The 17,532-nt window shown below is 36.9% G+C and overlaps 1 protein-coding gene across 12 annotated transcripts; it reads right to left on the bottom strand.

Annotated features, from left to right (window-relative positions):
- Nucleotides 1-14,572, bottom strand: LOC117896092 (casein kinase I). Of its 12 annotated transcripts, none has more exons than XM_034804134.1 (14): nucleotides 14,405-14,572; nucleotides 14,105-14,315; nucleotides 10,445-10,498; nucleotides 10,137-10,247; nucleotides 6,888-7,039; nucleotides 5,797-5,911; nucleotides 5,456-5,724; nucleotides 5,214-5,384; nucleotides 4,450-4,527; nucleotides 3,944-4,024; nucleotides 3,517-3,576; nucleotides 2,679-2,777; nucleotides 771-877; nucleotides 1-334 (listed from the first exon to the last, which is right to left on the bottom strand). In XM_034804134.1, exons 1-14 carry the CDS (start codon nucleotides 14,444-14,446, stop codon nucleotides 265-267), a joined length of 1,620 nt encoding a protein of 539 aa, XP_034660025.1. In that variant the 5' UTR covers nucleotides 14,447-14,572; the 3' UTR covers nucleotides 1-264. The 12 variants fall into 12 exon arrangements, 11 of the variants coding, with proteins under 11 accessions (XP_034660025.1, XP_034660024.1, XP_034660026.1 ...); XM_034804133.1 differs by lacking the exon at nucleotides 6,888-7,039 and adding an exon at nucleotides 8,729-8,895 and having other exon boundaries at nucleotides 14,405-14,567; XM_034804135.1 differs by lacking the exon at nucleotides 10,445-10,498 and having other exon boundaries at nucleotides 14,405-14,569.
- Nucleotides 14,573-17,532: the final 2,960 nt, after the last annotated feature.

The following is a 17,532-nucleotide window of genomic DNA, read 5'->3' as shown; positions in this document are numbered from 1 at the left end:
ATGTTTTGTTTGTAGGGGTTTGTAGTGTGTTTGTTTTTTTTTTTATATTTATATAAATTACAACGGAAGTGTCGGTGTGTTTGTAGTTGGTGTGGGCGTCAGCATCGACGCGGATGGAGGATAACGCAACGTGTGCTGCGACGTTGCCTGCTGGATGTAATCCTGACTCGGATTATTCAATACGCTATCCCGTGAGTTTGAATGTGAAGTGGCGCGCAGCAGGGTGACTGCCTCGCGTTCCGGACTACATTGTACACCGTCTAGTCATTTTTGGCGCGTCGATTTCTTCTTCTTTCGTTTAAAGAAACAACAACATCTGGAATATAAGGAACCACTGGAGACAGTTAACCAAGGGAGAGAAACGAGATTGGATACGGAGGGGGAGTGGTTGAAGTTGGTTTTGGATACGGATAGGAATTAGGGAGAGAGAGAGAGAAAGAGAAAACGGAAAAACGGAAGATGCGCATTAAAAACGACAAAAGCAACAAAAATTTCACTCATTAAGTTGATCTATTAATCGATTTATCGTAGGAATCAAAACTAAATGTATCGACAGAAAGTTACATAACGGTCGATAATCGATGAATCAGTATGTTAATACATGAGAAATATAGATCCTTCTGGTATCTGTTTTTCCATCATATTGCAAAATAGTTTACTTGAGAATCAAAATTGAATTCATATAAAATTAAATCCGTTTCTCAGCATCTATCTAGAAAACTATCCATCTATCGACATATCGATTAATTCATCACTTAAATAACACATACTTTGTTTCATCGACAACTTCGACTTCAGGCTGCTGTGTGATGGGCGTGTTTGAGTGTCCGGCAGTGGGATCGTCCGGATTTAGTTCGCCATTCGTCGAACTCACAACCTGGAAACAAGGACAGAAAAAGATGATGCATAAAATATTAGTTATTAGTCTCCACTTGTCATCAACTATTGTACTAAACATATAGTTCATACACATGGTATATTTATATATATATTCATTTATATTTAGTTAGATGTATATATATAAATATATTAACTGGTGATAATACATAATTAGACGATTTACACTCGTTATTTTGATTTCTTGTTAGCTCTATTCAAAAATGAAATCATTAATCGAAATACAATTTAAACAAAAACCAGACTTGGAAAGGTGGCACACACACCACATGGAACAAAACTGTTATACAGATCTACAAAACCAAACTGGACTACGTGTGGGTACATTTTTGAGGGTTCTATTTTTTGCAAACGAGCGATTAACCATCAATATCTGTCATGAATTTCCCTTGCTGGACCTGCTACAGAGATTGCCTTTGAACATAGGGACTCGTTTGCAGATTACAATTACAGGCACACATCAACAAAACACGCACAGATCCTGCTTCACATAAATGATGTATGACAGAACACAAGTAGACAGACTGGATGAACATAGTTTAGCAAATACCTCTCGCTTAGGAACAATAGGAAACCCGTTGGGCATATTTCGGAGGGTAAATTCGTTTATATTTGAGTTATAGTAGTAGAAGTAGAGTAGTGCTAGTAGTGTTGGAGGTGGTACTTTGATTGGTGTCTTTATTTCTTTGGCGGTTCGTCGTCGCTCGTTTTCTCATAATAAGCATCAAATGGGCTATCATCATCGGAGCTAGAATCTTCGGGCAATCTCTGTAATAAGTTTTTGGTGGTTTGTTTCGAATGTGTTTCGATGCATCAAAAATAGACTCTCTCCAACAGTAAGACTAGGGCATGCCAATGATTGATTCAATATTGGTTCTTGAATTATGACAATGGTAATCCTCTAGCGCCGAATTCTTAAGTCTATGACTGTATGTGGTGTATGTGTCTTTTTTGTGTCTGGTATGTTTATGGTGAGTCATGCAGCTTCTAAGTAGAGCAGTGTATTTTTTTTTGTTGGTGTGTGACATGCAGACAAGTACAGTTACGGCTAGGCCAGTGTTGGTTAATACACACGGCATGCAGGTGCGAACACTTTTCATCTTCTTTAAAATCTCTCATGCAGTTTTCATTGTGGATTCCTCAATCAATTACACTAGTCAAGGAAAAAAACTCTAAGTTCAAAAATAAAGTAGAGGAAGATCCGAGAAAAAGTTGTACCCAAGAAGAGAACGAACGAAACGTGGGGATAAACCAAAACGAACCAAACCAAAGTGGAGTAAACTAGAGTGGATAGGATTAGGAATAACACACGTTGGGAGGAGATTGAGAGAGAGATTGTTTTTCAGTACCTTGTTGAGCTAATGTAGAGTAAATCAAGTGAAAACATTAGAATTGAAAAGGCCAAAAATATAACAGTCTGCGAGTAATTCAATGAATAGATAATTTTTCGTTGTAATAACCATAGGATAGATACAAATACTTATAGGATATACAATACGGGTATATGTACAAAATTACAATCGTTCAAAGACTTCAATAACATGAGGCGATAATGCAAATAAGTATGTATTTATGTTTATAGATGTGGGGACTTGTTTTGGCCTTGCTACAGAATTTCGTTATATTTTCGTACGTATTATTTATGTACAATTACAGACTGAAGACTGAGAGCGGAGAGCGAGCGAGCGACAAAACATAAATCAAAACAGAACAGAATAAACGGAAAAACAAAGAAAGAAAAACGGTTGTACAACACTGGCCGGTTGTCGCAGCGAACTTACCTGCACTGAGCCATGCCGATCGGCCGGCGTTAGATTGCCCAGTGTTGCCCCCGGCTTTGGCACATCAGGCCACGCAGCAACACCTCCTTTGGCATTTGTCTGGTTGTCGATTCAATACCATTCAATTCAATTCGGTATGGTTCGGTTCGATGGTTGATTGTGGAGGATTGGAGGTAAGTTGTGTGGTTTGGTTTTTTGTTTGGGTACAGTTTTCGGATCGGTTTTCGAGCGAGCGAGCGAGCAATTGTTGGAAACGGATTTATGCAAAATTTGTCAATAATTAATTTTCGATTTGTATACATTTCATTTTGTTTTACTGTACAACAAAGAGACATCTCTAATTGATATCAAGTATTTTTTAGGGTGTGTATGTTTTGTGTGTGTGAGTCTAAATAAAACTAAAGCAAGTCAAGAGTGTGCTGGAACTCAAGTTATCACCGAAACAAAAACTGAAAACATAAACTTATTTCATATGGTAGACAAGTAAAGCCAACAAAAATTCAAAGTTCATCAAACAAAGAGAGGAAAAGAGAGCGGAATTAGTTGTGTGAGAGAGCAACGCTACTACAAGACCCGTTCACCGATCAATCGATTCAAGCAGTTCTAGTACACAAAATTAAGGTTAGTTTTACTTAGAACTCAAGCTGGCAGTCCCTTAAAAGTCATAGAGATCTAAACAATGTCCTTGGCAGAATAAATTAAAAACAAATACACATAAGACGTTTCTGATCCTAGCATTACTCTCTACAATCGGTTACAGGTATTCTAGTATGATTGGTTAGATTCGCATTTCACACTAACCAGTACAGAGATATTTTTCAAGTCTACAACGTCTAACCTGAAGTATGATATATTCTTCATTCTCATTATCGTCATCAAAATCAAAATATGAAACATCCTATGGACGGATATAGGCATTTCATTTAAATACATACATATATAAAACGGAAATGGCGACATTATGTGTGGAGAGAAAATAGGATTAGGATCAAAACAAAAGCGTTTGAGAAAGTGGGCGGGAAAAAGAAGAATATTTAAAGATCAAATGTTAGAATCGAAAAAGAATAACCAAAGAGAGAAAATGTCAGCTAAAGCTTTGCTTAAACAAATGTAACTGTTGTTTGTCTTATAACCATTATGTAAACAAAATTAAGTTACATTTCCATCAGAGATTTAGAGAGATTTACATATGTATATTATAGAGTGGTACAAAGTTGTTTTATGTTTAGTAATATGGATTATATATGCATATAAGTATACTTTACCTTAGCCGTAACATTATGCCGATCTTTATTTGGTGAAATGATGACTTCATGGCCAGTTTGCAGAGATCCGACGGGCGTTGACTGTTTATTTTTTATTTTTTGTGTCAATGATTTTTTGGGATGCAGTTGATTTTTATATTTATATTATATATGTTTTTATATATATATATATATATTTTTGTGATGCAGTTTGGAGTTTTTGGTTTAAACACACACAGAGTTACACGCACACGGACATGAAACGGTGTTGACAACCGAAAAGAGAGAGAAAAAGAGTTCAAGAGAGAAGTTAAGTGCTGTTAAATAATGGTATCAATTTGTTGTTTAAGTTAGTTTCATCATTAGTTTTCTTTTTTAAGTTGTATGCTAGCTTAACCAACCAAATTCTAAAGCAAACAGTACAAGCATTTACCAACACTGAGTGAGCGAGCGAGCGGTCGAGCATCATACATGGCTATGTAACACTGATTTTAATATTTCGATAACTCTTTATTTTCTTCTGATACCTTATCTGACTTGTTCTTTGCCAAATGCGACGGTGGCGCATTCTTAATGACCTTCATTTGATCCAGCTGCTCCTTCGTCTTAAAAACAATACAGAAATATCTGAATTTCTATGGCAAACGTAGAATGGTATACAGGTGCAAGGTATACAAGGGTAAAAGGATAATTAAAGCACACTTTTCTATTAGTTCTTTTTGTTCTGCTCATCTTTACTTTGGAGGTAACTTGGGAGAGAGGGAGGCCTCAATTATAAAATATTTGTTTTTTGATCAAAGATATAAACACAGGAATCGAACTTTTGAACAAACTGATCATGGGTCATCTCTTCTCATTCCGCAGCATCAAAAAGTTAGCTGAGAATTGGCTTTTTGTAATGAATACGTATATATTTATGTTCATCCAGCCCTGCAGATTGAGTGGCTTATAGCGTTTCAATGGTAATTAGTTTTTCTGGTGGTGGTTGGTTAGTGACATCGACCTTTCATGCTCGATCTTTTCCATAATTCCAAAAAATAATTTAAGATCTAATTGGGTGAATTTAGATGGTTTTGGTTTTGATATGATCTTGATTTGATCTAGAGGTTTGCATTCTCACTATGTCTCCTATAAATTAAATTATGATTTCGATGCTTTAGAATTCGGCAGAGATTTCTTCTTGTGAGTGTATGTGTGGTGTCTTTTGTGAGTGCACTCAATGAAAACTTAATCTTAGTGTCTGATTAGAATGTTGTTTTTGTAATGATTGGGTTGATTGAGGACCACCTACCATTGTCTTCCCTGTCCAGTCGAACTCGCCCTCGTCGGTGTAGCCCTTACGTTCGAATAAGTCTTGAAACAGTCTTCGCAGAAAATCATAGTCGGGCGTTTCGAAGAAATCTAACCGCCGTACGTAACGCAAGTATGTTGCAAACTCTTCCGGATGTCCGTCGCAGAGCACCTATTAGACAAGACAACAGGCATTAGTATATCATTAATTTGTAGAAAGATATTTAGAGATGAATAGTTAACCTCAATGGGCGTTGCTCGTTTCGTATCACCGATTTTTTGATATCTCTCCTTGAGTGTATCAGCCTTAAGGCCTTGCCACGGCAGTGAACCTCTTAAGAAATACATAAACATATGACCCAATGCTTCCAGATCGTCGCGTCGCGACTGCTCGCGCCCCATATGCGTATTGATTGACATATAGCGTGCGGTGCCGGTTAGGGACTTATGCTCCCGATATGGTATATGCCTATTTGTATCTAAATCAATGTATTCTTTGGCCAAACCGAAATCTAAATGAAATAAAAGATTCGATTAATATTATAAATTTCAATTAATATGCGATTCGATTAGAGGATACTCACCAATTATGTGTATAATTTTTTCACGTTTTGTTGACGTTCTGCCAATGAGAAAGTTCTCTGGTTTCACATCCCTATATATTAAGTGCCGACTATGAACATATTCGATCCGGTGGAGCTATAGATTTTAGTGTTTGGTGGTCGAAGGTTATACAAAAATATAAAGAAATTCAATTAGTAAAGGTAGTATTTGCTGTTGATAATTCTATATAGAGCAATCCATAAGATATCTTAAAACCATTATGGATCGTCCTTTTATTTTGAACAGAATGAAATTTAGTTTTAAATTTTAATTCGATTTTCTTTAGTGTCTCAACTAGCTTTGTTTGTAAATGGTTCTGTTTGTTGTTTGATGGCAACGGTTTTGATTATAATTTTAAATTTAATACCGATTACGTTTGCGATTCGATTATCAATCGATGGGTTGATTTCTCTGATAAATCATAAATTACCAACTTAAAAAGTCTATTTTGTAAGCTACAAAATCGTATGTACTCATGCAAATTTGATATAATATTACAATGAACGTTTGCTTTTTGTTTTTTTGGCTGAGTTTCGTGGTAAATTTTATAAACTATGGTGGCTATAAAAACAAAAACAAAAATTGTAAGTGTATGTCAACCTCTGAATAATGTAGGCGAATAATCAACTTACGAACAAATTATAATTACAATTAAACCTCAACCAGGCGTCTACAAAAATGAGAGAAAGAGGGTGAGAGTCGCAGAGAGAGAGGGAGAGCGGGCGAGAGCGAAATAGAGGCAGCGACCTAATTTGTTAGTGATGTAAAATATCAAATTAAAAACTAAAAAGTGTAAATAAACAAATTTAAAGGAGGATAGCCCTAATGAAAAATCACATATGTATACACTCCCATACCCAGCACACACACGCACACACGCAAACAAATATAAAATAGTGTTGGTCTTGAGCTTAGCAGTAGTATTGGTTAATTTTTGGCCTGACTACCAGTGTTGTGAATGTGGTTATGTGCTGATTTATGCGCGTGCTTAAAGAAAACTTTGCTGATTGTTGTTGCTTTTTTGCTGTTGTGATTGTTGGTTTTGTTTTGATTTGTTTGTGGTTGTACTTACTAATTGTATAGCTATCAGTAGTACGCTCTTCAAAGTGAAACGTCTGCCGCAAATATCGAACAAATCTTCGAGTGATGGACCAAGTAATTCCATAACAAGAGCATTATATTTGCCGCATGGGCCGAAGTAATATACTTCTGGTACACCCTCGGCTATTGCCCAACAATCGTTGATTGATTAAATAATTGATTGGTTGGTTGGTTTTTGTTCGAGTGATTTGAGTGTTGGACAGCGCACAAAAGTTTTGGTTGTTCGGTTGTTGTTGTTTTTGTTGTATTTATTCAAAAATTCGTGAGCGAGAGATAAAAAGAGAGAGAGAGATGGGAGAGAGAAGAAAGAAAGATGAGAGATACAAAATTTCACATTTTATTTCTTTTCTTTTGGTTTGTTTTAATATAACAGTTTTTTTTGTTTTTAAGGGAACTGTACTTCTTTGATTTGGCGGGTGGTCGGATACAACCAGAAGGAGAGAACATGATTGACAGAGACAGGGAGAGGTGTGTAAAGCGAGAGAATGAGAGATAGAGAGAGAGAGAGCGATGGAGATACGGCTCATGGTTTGGAGGTTAGTTAGCGCGTCTTACGATATTACCACCTTTCCTTTGATCGATAGAGAAAGAGAGAGAATAAATATACAATCAAGTAACTGTGCTAAACACAACAAGAACAACAAAAATAGAGATTCTCGAAGCATATACACGAGGAAGCCTTCTGCTGCTCGACGACCCAACTGAAGCACAAGAACTCACCTAACATCTCAATAAACACAACTTCTAACCTTACTAAAATGGAGATTTTGTCAACTGTTTCAACAATTGTATTTGAGTGTGCTTAAGGATACACTTAAATATTATGGTAGCTGGCTTTCCTGGGGTGTTGCTGTGGGTTTGTGGTGTGTGTGTTTAAAACAGATTTGGTCGTGTTCCGTCTCTCTGAATTCGATTATCGATATTCAAATCTACTATTTCGATAGACAATCTTTTGCAACTGTGTTAGTAGTTTTTGGTTAAATTATATACACTGTTGTTTATAGATATAATCATAGAGAAAGAGAGAGCGGCGCATACAAAAATATGTTTTGGAAAACAAAATCAAAAGTGAAAGAGATAGAGAGAACGTTAACTAAAAAGTTTTGGGTATAAGAACAACCAAAAATGTTTGTTAAATATGCTTTGGGCACAGTGTAATAGTTTAATTTTGGAATATACAATAGAAGGAAAGGTTTGCTGTTGTTTTCTTTTATTTACAAGGAAATATTTCGGTTGCTGGTATGCCTTAAATATTTACTTTTTTCTATATACGACGCTTAATTTACATGCTTTTTGTTTTTGAGGTTAGAATAAGTTTCTTTGTAGATCGTTACAACTGGTAGCTACAACCAAAAGTAAAAAAAGGGAGGAGTTCTATGCAATTTTTAAATTAATTTACTTCTACGGTACACTTCTCATTCTATGTATCTACAATAAACTAAAAACTCGACTAACGTTCATTGCGTGTGTTCTAGGAGGTTTTTAACCGATTTTGTAAATCATAAAAATAATACAAAAAGAATTGAGAAAGCTTGCTTTAGCCGTTGAGACACTTTTGGTTCAAAATTTTATTTACAATTACAGAAAAATAATATTTGTTATGTTTTTTTCTATGAGTTTTGGACGGATTTCATACATTTTTCCTTTGATTTATTACTTGTCAAGCATACGAATAGTAAGCTATTCGTAAGTATTTACTCTTATACTAATAAAATCCGTCCAATTTCTCATCAACAAATATTAAAAAAAAAAAGTTAATTAACTTTTGTTGTGTTGATGGTTTTTCATTGGCTTGAAAAATGCCACACTTACAAGTTGTTTTGCTATCATCAATACAGTCTTAAGTGAAAATTTACGGGCGCAAATATTGAAGAGATCTTCTAATGACAATCCCAATAACTCTAAAACCATGGCATTGTAACGGCCACCGCAAGTGCCCAAGTGATAAATGCGTGGTATGCCATCTGGGGCGGTTTCGGCTGGACATTCGTTTTGTTTAATTTCATTTTGTTTCGTCATATAGATAGTATTAGAATCCATTTCCAAATTACGATCCAATCCGATTTCAGTTCCGATTACCATTCCGATAATGGGTTGATGTGGAGGGGTTTTGTATATAACATGCCATCACAATGTATTATGCAACAGTTGTTGGTTGGATTCAGATCAGTTCGGTTTCGGTTTTGGGTTGTGGTTGAGGTTGATTGCAGCAGACACAGGGAGATCGATATTTATGTATATATATAGAGAGAGAGATAGAGACAGAGAGCAGCGCATGATGATCAATTTCGGTTTTGAATTTCAATTTTATTAACGGTTTTTGTTCAATTATTCATTGCGAATGAATATATATTTTCGGTTTTTTTGGAGTAGGGTGGTTTTGGCAGACTATAGTTGATTGTTGATGTTTTTAAGAGGAACAGAGAGCAATATATGGGTAAATAGAAACAACAAACAAGTACGGAAGGTAAGAAAAAGAAAAAAATGTAACCAAAAGTAGAAGGGCAAAAAAAAGAATTATTCAAAAGTAGAAGGCCAAAAAACAAGAGTTTATAAATCGGTTTATATAGCATAGAGATATATACATATGTATATAGACAGAGAGTGATTTAGCGGTAAAGTAATTTCGAGCTATTTTTACATTTGAGGGTATAACAGTATAAAAGTAGCTACAGCTACAATAATATTTAAAAAATATATTGTTATAAGTTGTTTTGTCAAATGTCACTTCACGCACCGCGACCGACCTCCGAAAATATGCTTGAGAAAATCTATTCATGTTTTTTTCTTTCGTCGTAATTTTCTTTCTTCTCAACGGTATAACACTTGCTGGATACTACCAAAGAGTGTTATACAGAAAATGATAAGTACGTTGTTATACAAGTATATATGTAACTAATCAAATAGTGGTGGTAACGGTGCAAAACTTTGTTTTATTTTGGAGTTTAAGGTTAGTAAGAGATAGACAGGGAGATATAGAAGGAGAGATAAGTAATAGAGCGGGCGAACTTGAAGTTATCTTGCATATTCATTTTGGCACAAACTGTACCGCTTTGTCATTGCTCTTTCTAGGGAAAGGGGGATTTCTTCTGGGGGTTAGTAATTGTTAATTGTTGTTTAATTAGTATTACGAAAGAGGACGACAGCATTTGGGGCGGGTTTTTGGGTATTTCTTGTTTTTTTAGGTCGTTAAAGTAAAGGTAATGAATAGTTTACATACCATGTGATCCTAATAGTTTATAAAACCTATACTCTAAGTGTAGTTGCGGAGCCTTTGACTTCATAGGCTCCATTTTTATTGCTACATGTTCATTGTTGTAAAGATTTTTTCCTGAAAATAAAAAGAGAATAAAATGTTAGTTCAAATTTGATATGGAATTGTAAAATATCAATTGAAAAAACCCTAAAGAATTCAAGCAAAAACCAAGAGAAGGAATAAGATACCCTCTCCCACGCACAAGATTCTCATGCTAAAGACAGGAGTCACGTCATTCTTCTGCATGCATTCTGCGCACAAACTTCCTTTACCTGCCCCACTGTTCTCGGCAGTGCCACGCCCACCAAAGCAACACATTCGACGACCTATGTTGGGCGAAGGAAGGGGGAGAAATACGAAAAGAAATATATACAATATGAGAATTGCATTTTGGTTTTTGTTTTCGTTGATGTGACGAAACACACTCAACACAAGCAACGGTAAACGATGAAGACACTGACAGAGACAGACGATGTCAATGATGAACAGCACAGGGAGATTAAAGGAAAACGGCTGCCGAAGCTTTTGATACCCTTGCGGGTTTAAGGTTCCTATGAACATGTTTGAGTTTTATAAAACAGTCAATTTGATAAAGTGGTATGAAAACAATAACATTTCAATGGATTCGATGGATCTACATCTTAGCTTTGCAAACATCTGTCAATAATCATCATACTCCCTGCAAGGGTATCACATGTTCGCTCATGTGCGAAATTATGTCATAAGAGAGTGGGTGAGAGGGGGCGAGACTAGAGAGGTAATGGAAGTGAGAGACTCTGAATGAGTCTGAGCGTAAAGTAGAAGAGTGTGGGGAGAGCGACTGAAATGTATGCCTGAGTGTGTGCGTCTGTGTAGGTGTTCATAGGTGTGGGTGTGGCAGTGGGTGGGCGTGGTGGACAGAGGTACTGTGCTTATCAACAGACAGAACATTAAACCGTTGATAGAGTCATCACACACATACACAACAAGCTCAGCACACACACAATTTTACAGAAGGCCGCATGACTTTGATTACATACATAAATACATACATATAGACGACGAAGACAGCACAGCCCAGCAACGTCCTCTGGCACGCCCTCCTACTCAGTCCACCCACCAAGCCCCACACATTTAAAAACATAAAGAATTTCATTCGATAATTTCTTAGATGGAACAAAAACAAATGCATTTAAAATATTATAAAGAGTAAGTGGAAGTCAAAGCGGGGTTGATCCAACACGTTGCGCTAGCTGACTGTCATTTATAAAGATTTTATGTATTTAATTTCTGTTCCACGGAAACTAACAAGTTATAATTAAAATAAGTTGAAAAACACCCTAGCCAGGGGTGCACTAAAAGTATAAAACCACATTTCGTACACAAGTGACTCTTAAACGTCATGACCTAACGCAATATTTAATATTAGACATTATTAATGAACCTGAGGAACAGTGGACCTCAATAGTAGATGCCTAACAAGAACAAAAGTTTTTCATAAATAGTCCACACCAATACCCGGCCCTAAACAACAACAGCCCAAAAAACAATTTATTTTTTAAGGGCGTGCTAAAGAACACAGAAATAAACCGAGAAAATTTCCCAAATTAAACGAGAAACGCCCACGCAAATCGCCCATAAAAATGACCCACAGAAAAAGAGAGGAAAAAACCAAACCGAACAACCACCTACGTTTTTACCTTTTATTATTTCTTTTATTAAAATTGGGAAAACCAAAGAGAAATGACTAAATGGGCGTGTGGAGGAATGAACAAAATTGTCACTTTATATAAAACCCCACCAAAAATTATAGCAAATTGTATCTTAATTGTTTGCGGAAAAATTAAACAAACGAAGAAACCTAAAGAAGAAATTAATTACAGAGCACAATTCATAAAAATGATATCAAAAGCATGAAAAAAGAATAAATGTAAAATCACAAGCTCTCTGTGACGTCACAGAAAATGTCTATAGTTTAATCAAACGTTGACTAACGTCACAACGTAAGGTGAGATTACAGTTGGCATAGTATGAGATGAAATTTGTTGGTTAATGCGACACTTAATTTGTCTCTTGGATAGTCTATGTATATTTGGCTGAATACTTATTAGCTAAAATAAGCTTTCAAAAGGTTCTGGGTCTAGCTCCAACTACATAAAGCAGTTAAAAGCAATCAAAAAGCTGCGATCGTGCATTCGACGGTTCAGTGACATTTAAACTGTATGGGATTTTCCTAGTTGCGAAATTGCGAAATAAAGCCCTATCGTTTAGCAACACTATAAATGAATCCAATTAAAAACAGCTTTTTTATTCAGTGTATCTTTCTTGCTATCTTCATTCTCCAATCTCCTTCATTCTTGATTGTCTACTCTTCTCCAGCGCAATGATTCATCCAAAAACGACACATTTGTAAGAGCATGTGTGTGTGTGGTGCCCGCGCAAAATGCAAATAAGAGAAAAATATGAAGAGAGAAAGAGGCCAAACAAAACAAATAATAAAACGTGAGGCTGAGAGGTAGAACAAAGAAAAAGCGCGGCTTAAGCTTTAAAGGGGGCTCACAATTAAAAAAGGGAATGAGTGAAAGAGAGAGAGAGAGAGAGCATTTATGGGGTTTAAGCATCACTGATGGAATATAAGGGTCTACCTCAAAGTGTGTTTCTACTGCTTTATGGTAAGGTGGAATCAAGGTATATTTATAGAGGGTAGAGCTGCCTTAAAGCTTTCGCTCTCATTTCTCTACAAAATACACGTCTCTCGAAGAATTCGTTACCCTTTTTTATGAACTTTGAGGGCGGGAATGCTCACAGTTTTTTCAGAACCGTCGTGGTTTTACCCGTCGGGGTGGGCGGGCGCTACCTGTTGGCAATGTGACAACAAATGCACAAAAGGAAGTGGCAGGCCCCAAAAAATAAAAGAGGGGCACAACAGATGAGGAATGAGGGGTAAGGCAACAACTTTATAAAAGCGCATTTAGCAAACAAAGCAAAAGTGACGACAACGACGACGACGCCAAGAAAACAGATGGCGGAATGGAATGGCAGTTTTTGCTTGTTTGTTTGCTGCTTGTGTTGTGGGCACTCTCGTACGTAAAAAACGGGAAAGGGAACAACAGAAAAGTAACGAGAAAAAAGTACTGTTCTCATTGTGGTTAATGCTGTTTGGCAGCAACAGCCGCAGACTGAGGAAAGGAATGCCGGCAGGGCATTACTTGCATTTCAGGTACTGCCTGAAAGGAAGTAGCCAACAAGAATGGCTGCCTAAAAATAAAGAGAAGCAACAAGCAAAAGCTCAAGCTTTAGATACCCTTGAAGATCATTCTTGTAAATACATATGTAAATGTTTCTCTCTTTTACATTAGGTACAAATAATTGTACCCTCTGTTAGGGTATCAAACACATCAAGGCGACATTACTTGCATTCCAAAAAGTTAAATGAGGAAAGCAAAGGGCAGCAAGAGGGGAGTAGCGGACAGCAGGATGAGGAAAAGAACAGACAGCAGAATGTGAAGAACGGACTGCAGGAAGACGGCAGGAAAGGAAGGGAGAGTGAGTGTTGGTGTGTGTGTGTGTGTGACAGGTAGACAGAAGCTTGACTTTGAGTCATCATAAACTTAATTTGCAATTTATTTACAGCTATTGTTGCCGGTACGGCACACCAACATTACAGAAGGGCAGGGAAAGAGAGAGAATGTGCGAATGGATGCTTTTAAAGAGAGCATTAGATTGATTGCTTTTAAAAGCTTTCAAATCAACCTTTGGGAAATGATGATCGATATTACTAAACCCAATCGATACTCAGACGGTAAAATTATGGCTCAAACATACATATCTACTCTTTTACTTATAGAGAATGATGTAAAATTTCACTGGTTGGATGTTGAACACACTATGACACAACATTTTGAATTATAAATGGGTTCAGCTTTAATATTTAATTGTCTATGGGTACTTACCTAAACGCAATTCGCCAAAATTACCACAGCCAATTTTTTTACCGACACGAAAATTTGGTCCGACCATAAGTACACCGGTTGTGGTGCTTACAGATTGGCGGGTGGAATACATATTATTGCTTGAGCTCTTACCACCGGCTAAAGCTGTCGTGGCATTGGCCACATTACCAGCAGATGGGCCGGCAGTTGTCGTCTGTGGGACGCCGCCACTGCAAAGAGAAGATAAATCGATTAGTATTTGATGGAAAATTTGTATTTAATTTTAATCTCTAAAACTATATCCCATCCTTCTCAAACGTACTCCTCTTTTGCTTTGTGGGTCGACAAATATTTACGCAACATTTAATTTTGAATTCTGCGGACTGGATCGACACAATTTACAACAGAAAATGCAAATAAAATAATACAAATGTTATAAATTCTGTGTCGATATTCCGACCATAAAATCTATTGCTACTCGAACTATTTTTATATTTTTGAGCATGCTTTTGTTTCGTGTAGAAAATAGAAGCCACAAACACACAGCGCACTTTAACAATTGGAAATTAATGAAAGGAAAAAAAGTTTGTTTGTAATTAATGAAAACATGGGAACTTCTTTGTTTTTCCGTTGTAATGATTTTTTTTCGATCTATTGAAATTAGCTTCACAAAAAAAAATGTACAAAAGAATACACGATCGTATCGTATCGAAAGATAAATTGGTTATCTGCCTTGTAATTTTACACATCAAGCTGAAATGCATAGATTTTCAAGATCTTAACCATCGAGATCCGAGAACTTTTCTGTTATAGTCTGAAGAGCTGCCTTCTTTCACTCCCAGCTTCAGGAATACAATACCCAAATGTATGTCCTTTGTTCTTCACTACTTTTTTATACAAATAAAAAAGTCACCTAGAAACCTGTTCGCTTAAGTCGCTTAGTGTTAACCCTTCTAAAATAAAATTGTCATGCCGCAAGTGGGCGTTACCTCTGTGCAGCTTATAAGAAACGACAGGACAATGACACAGAAACTTTTTGCATTATAAAGTCCCAAGCACAAAGAATCGATACAAGTCGAGTGTGGAATGGTGTGGAGTGAAGTGCAGAGGAGCGGAGAGGGAGAGTCGACTCTCGAGTGAAGTTAAGTGAAGTTGTGTCTAGGCCAGGTAGGTTCTCTGTTTGCCTATAGCATGGACGGGGGGGTCTGGGGCCCCAGAGAGCGGGCCACATGTCGAGGCGAGAGAGTTCGCCCAGGCATAACCATTCGGATCGGAGTGCGACAGAGTGAGTCATGACTCAGGGCCAGACAAGGGAAATACTCGATACGTTTGATTAAGACAAAAGGTTTTACTTTATTGCATTTCGTGCTGGCTGGTGGCTTTTGGCTGTTAGGGTGTGGCCCAACGCAAGATCTTTTTCATAATGCCAGAATTGAGTTCAATGTCAGGTGGCGGATGACCTAAATCAGTCTTAAGGCTTTAGTTTATCTTTTCTGTAAATTCCGTCTGTAGAAGAGGGATAGTCAGAGCATGAATCATAGAATCAAAGTTAAACTCGAATTAAAGCTGAACTTAATGTCGATGGTAAAAAAACACCCCCAATGTAAAGACAAAAATTAACAAAAGATTAGTGGATCAAAATCTAAATACTGATATTTGTCCATCTTTTCTAAGAAAATCTCTCAGCCTTCAACTGTGTGTCTTCATCTTCTACATCTATTTACAACTTTAAAAGAAACACTACTTTGGTTTTTAAAAGGTTTCTTTGATCATAGAGTCAAACAAAATATCCCCCCAATTACATACAAGATAGATCGATCTTTATGGACATTATGTGTATGGCAATTTGTATTTGGTAGAGAATATTTGCAATTTCTTCTCTGAATCTCTGTAGGAAAAGACTCCGCCCAAACTATTAACAGGAAATTATTAGTTAGTCGTTATACTCCACAATCTCCCCACTTCTCGTTGTCTCTATCTCTTACTCTCTCTCTCCCGATCTCTCTCTCTTTCTCCACTTTTCATATAATATCAGTATTTGTTGCTTGTCAATTACTATTTTTCCAGCTCCAAGCGGTAGTCCGGGTAGAAAATCTTATCTGCCCACACACACACACCACCACTCACAAGCACTCAATCACAGAAGGAGTGAACGAGATCGTGAGAGGGCGAAATAGAGATATAAATACACACACAAACACACACACAACCGATAATTGTACCGTTAAGCACTGTTGTAAAAAATAAAACAGAGTAGAAACCGCCGATAACAATTAAAAGCTAAATTGCTCTGAGAAGAGTTTAACAGCGACAGAGAGAAAGAGAGCGAGAAATGATACAGAAGAGTGTGACAGAGGGAGAAGGAGTGATCACAGAGAGCAGGCGACGAATGAGGCAGAACAAGTTCGAGTTCGACTTCGATTACAAGTTCTCCTTCTCCTTCTCCGTCTCCTGCTTTACAGAAGCAAGCAAATTTCAATTGGAATACCCTACACCACAAAACTAAAGGGCATATGAGTCCATTAGGAAACCTACAAATAAACCGCGAAGAATTTGCAAAGCGCTTTCGGTAAATAATTAAAAACTCAAATCACACACAGTGGCAATTAAGCCAGCATTTTCCTCTCAATCATTTTACCTTCTGCAGGGTATTGCCTTCATATTTATGTCTCCATTTTTCATGTCTTTTCTTGTTTTTGCTATGACTGTTTTTATGGCTTAATATCCTGCAGGTAAAACTGGTTCAAAAGTACTGTACGAGTATTTGTCGATGGATGGTTGTGTCTCTGTGCCTACAGATGCATATGGGTGTATGTGTCTGTATCTCCCTCCATTAATTCGTGGTGTACACATACATACATGTCCCAACTATCGATCGCCGTTTTGGCTCTACTTCTTGTGTATATCTTATGGCTCCCCACTTTTAACAGTTTTTTATTGAGTTTGTCTGTCTCTTTATATTTTGGGGTCGTTCGCTTTGCTTTTGCTTCTTCTTCTCGCTAAACGGGTTCCCACTTCTTAAATTGCAAAAAATAAAGTGTATTTTTTTGTTGCCTTATTTCTGTATGAATCAACATGTGAGAAAAGGCTATCGACTGGGGAATTGAGCACAGCTGGGGTCCTGTTGTAAAACGATCAGCATTGACCGGTTTCCTGGCAAAGAAACACGCAGACAGAGAGAGAGAGAGGGTAATCAGCACCACTCTCTGAACACAACACTGGACACCATATAATTTAGTTACTCGATACTGGATTTTAAATTCAAATTTTAAGATGATAAGTTTTTGTAACTTTAAGAAAATGGATTTCCTTTGTTTTGAAAAATATATCATACATTTTCTGAAGACTTTCATGAATAGTCCAACCATATAAAGTTTTGGATTTGCAGGAGTACATCCATGTTTCATAGAAAACCCCCGAATATCCTTCTCTGGCATACAGGACTACTT

Source organism: Drosophila subobscura, chromosome O (assembly GCF_008121235.1).
Source record: "Drosophila subobscura isolate 14011-0131.10 chromosome O, UCBerk_Dsub_1.0, whole genome shotgun sequence".
In the NCBI taxonomy this organism is placed as follows: Eukaryota; Metazoa; Arthropoda; class Insecta; order Diptera; family Drosophilidae; genus Drosophila; species Drosophila subobscura.
This window is presented reverse-complemented; position numbering and strand designations above follow the sequence as displayed.

Excerpts from the sequence above, each read along its gene's own strand:
- LOC117896092 (XM_034804133.1), bottom strand. The coding sequence starts at position 14,446 with ATGTTGCGTAAATATTTGTCGACCCACAAAGCAAAAGAGGAG. Across the intron at positions 4,025-4,449 it reads CAAAGAACAAGTCAGATAAG|TCAACGCCCGTCGGATCTCT; the intron begins GTATCAGAAGAA and ends AAAAATAAACAG. Across the intron at positions 3,577-3,943 it reads GGCATAATGTTACGGCTAAG|GATGTTTCATATTTTGATTT; the intron begins GTAAAGTATACT and ends ATCCGTCCATAG.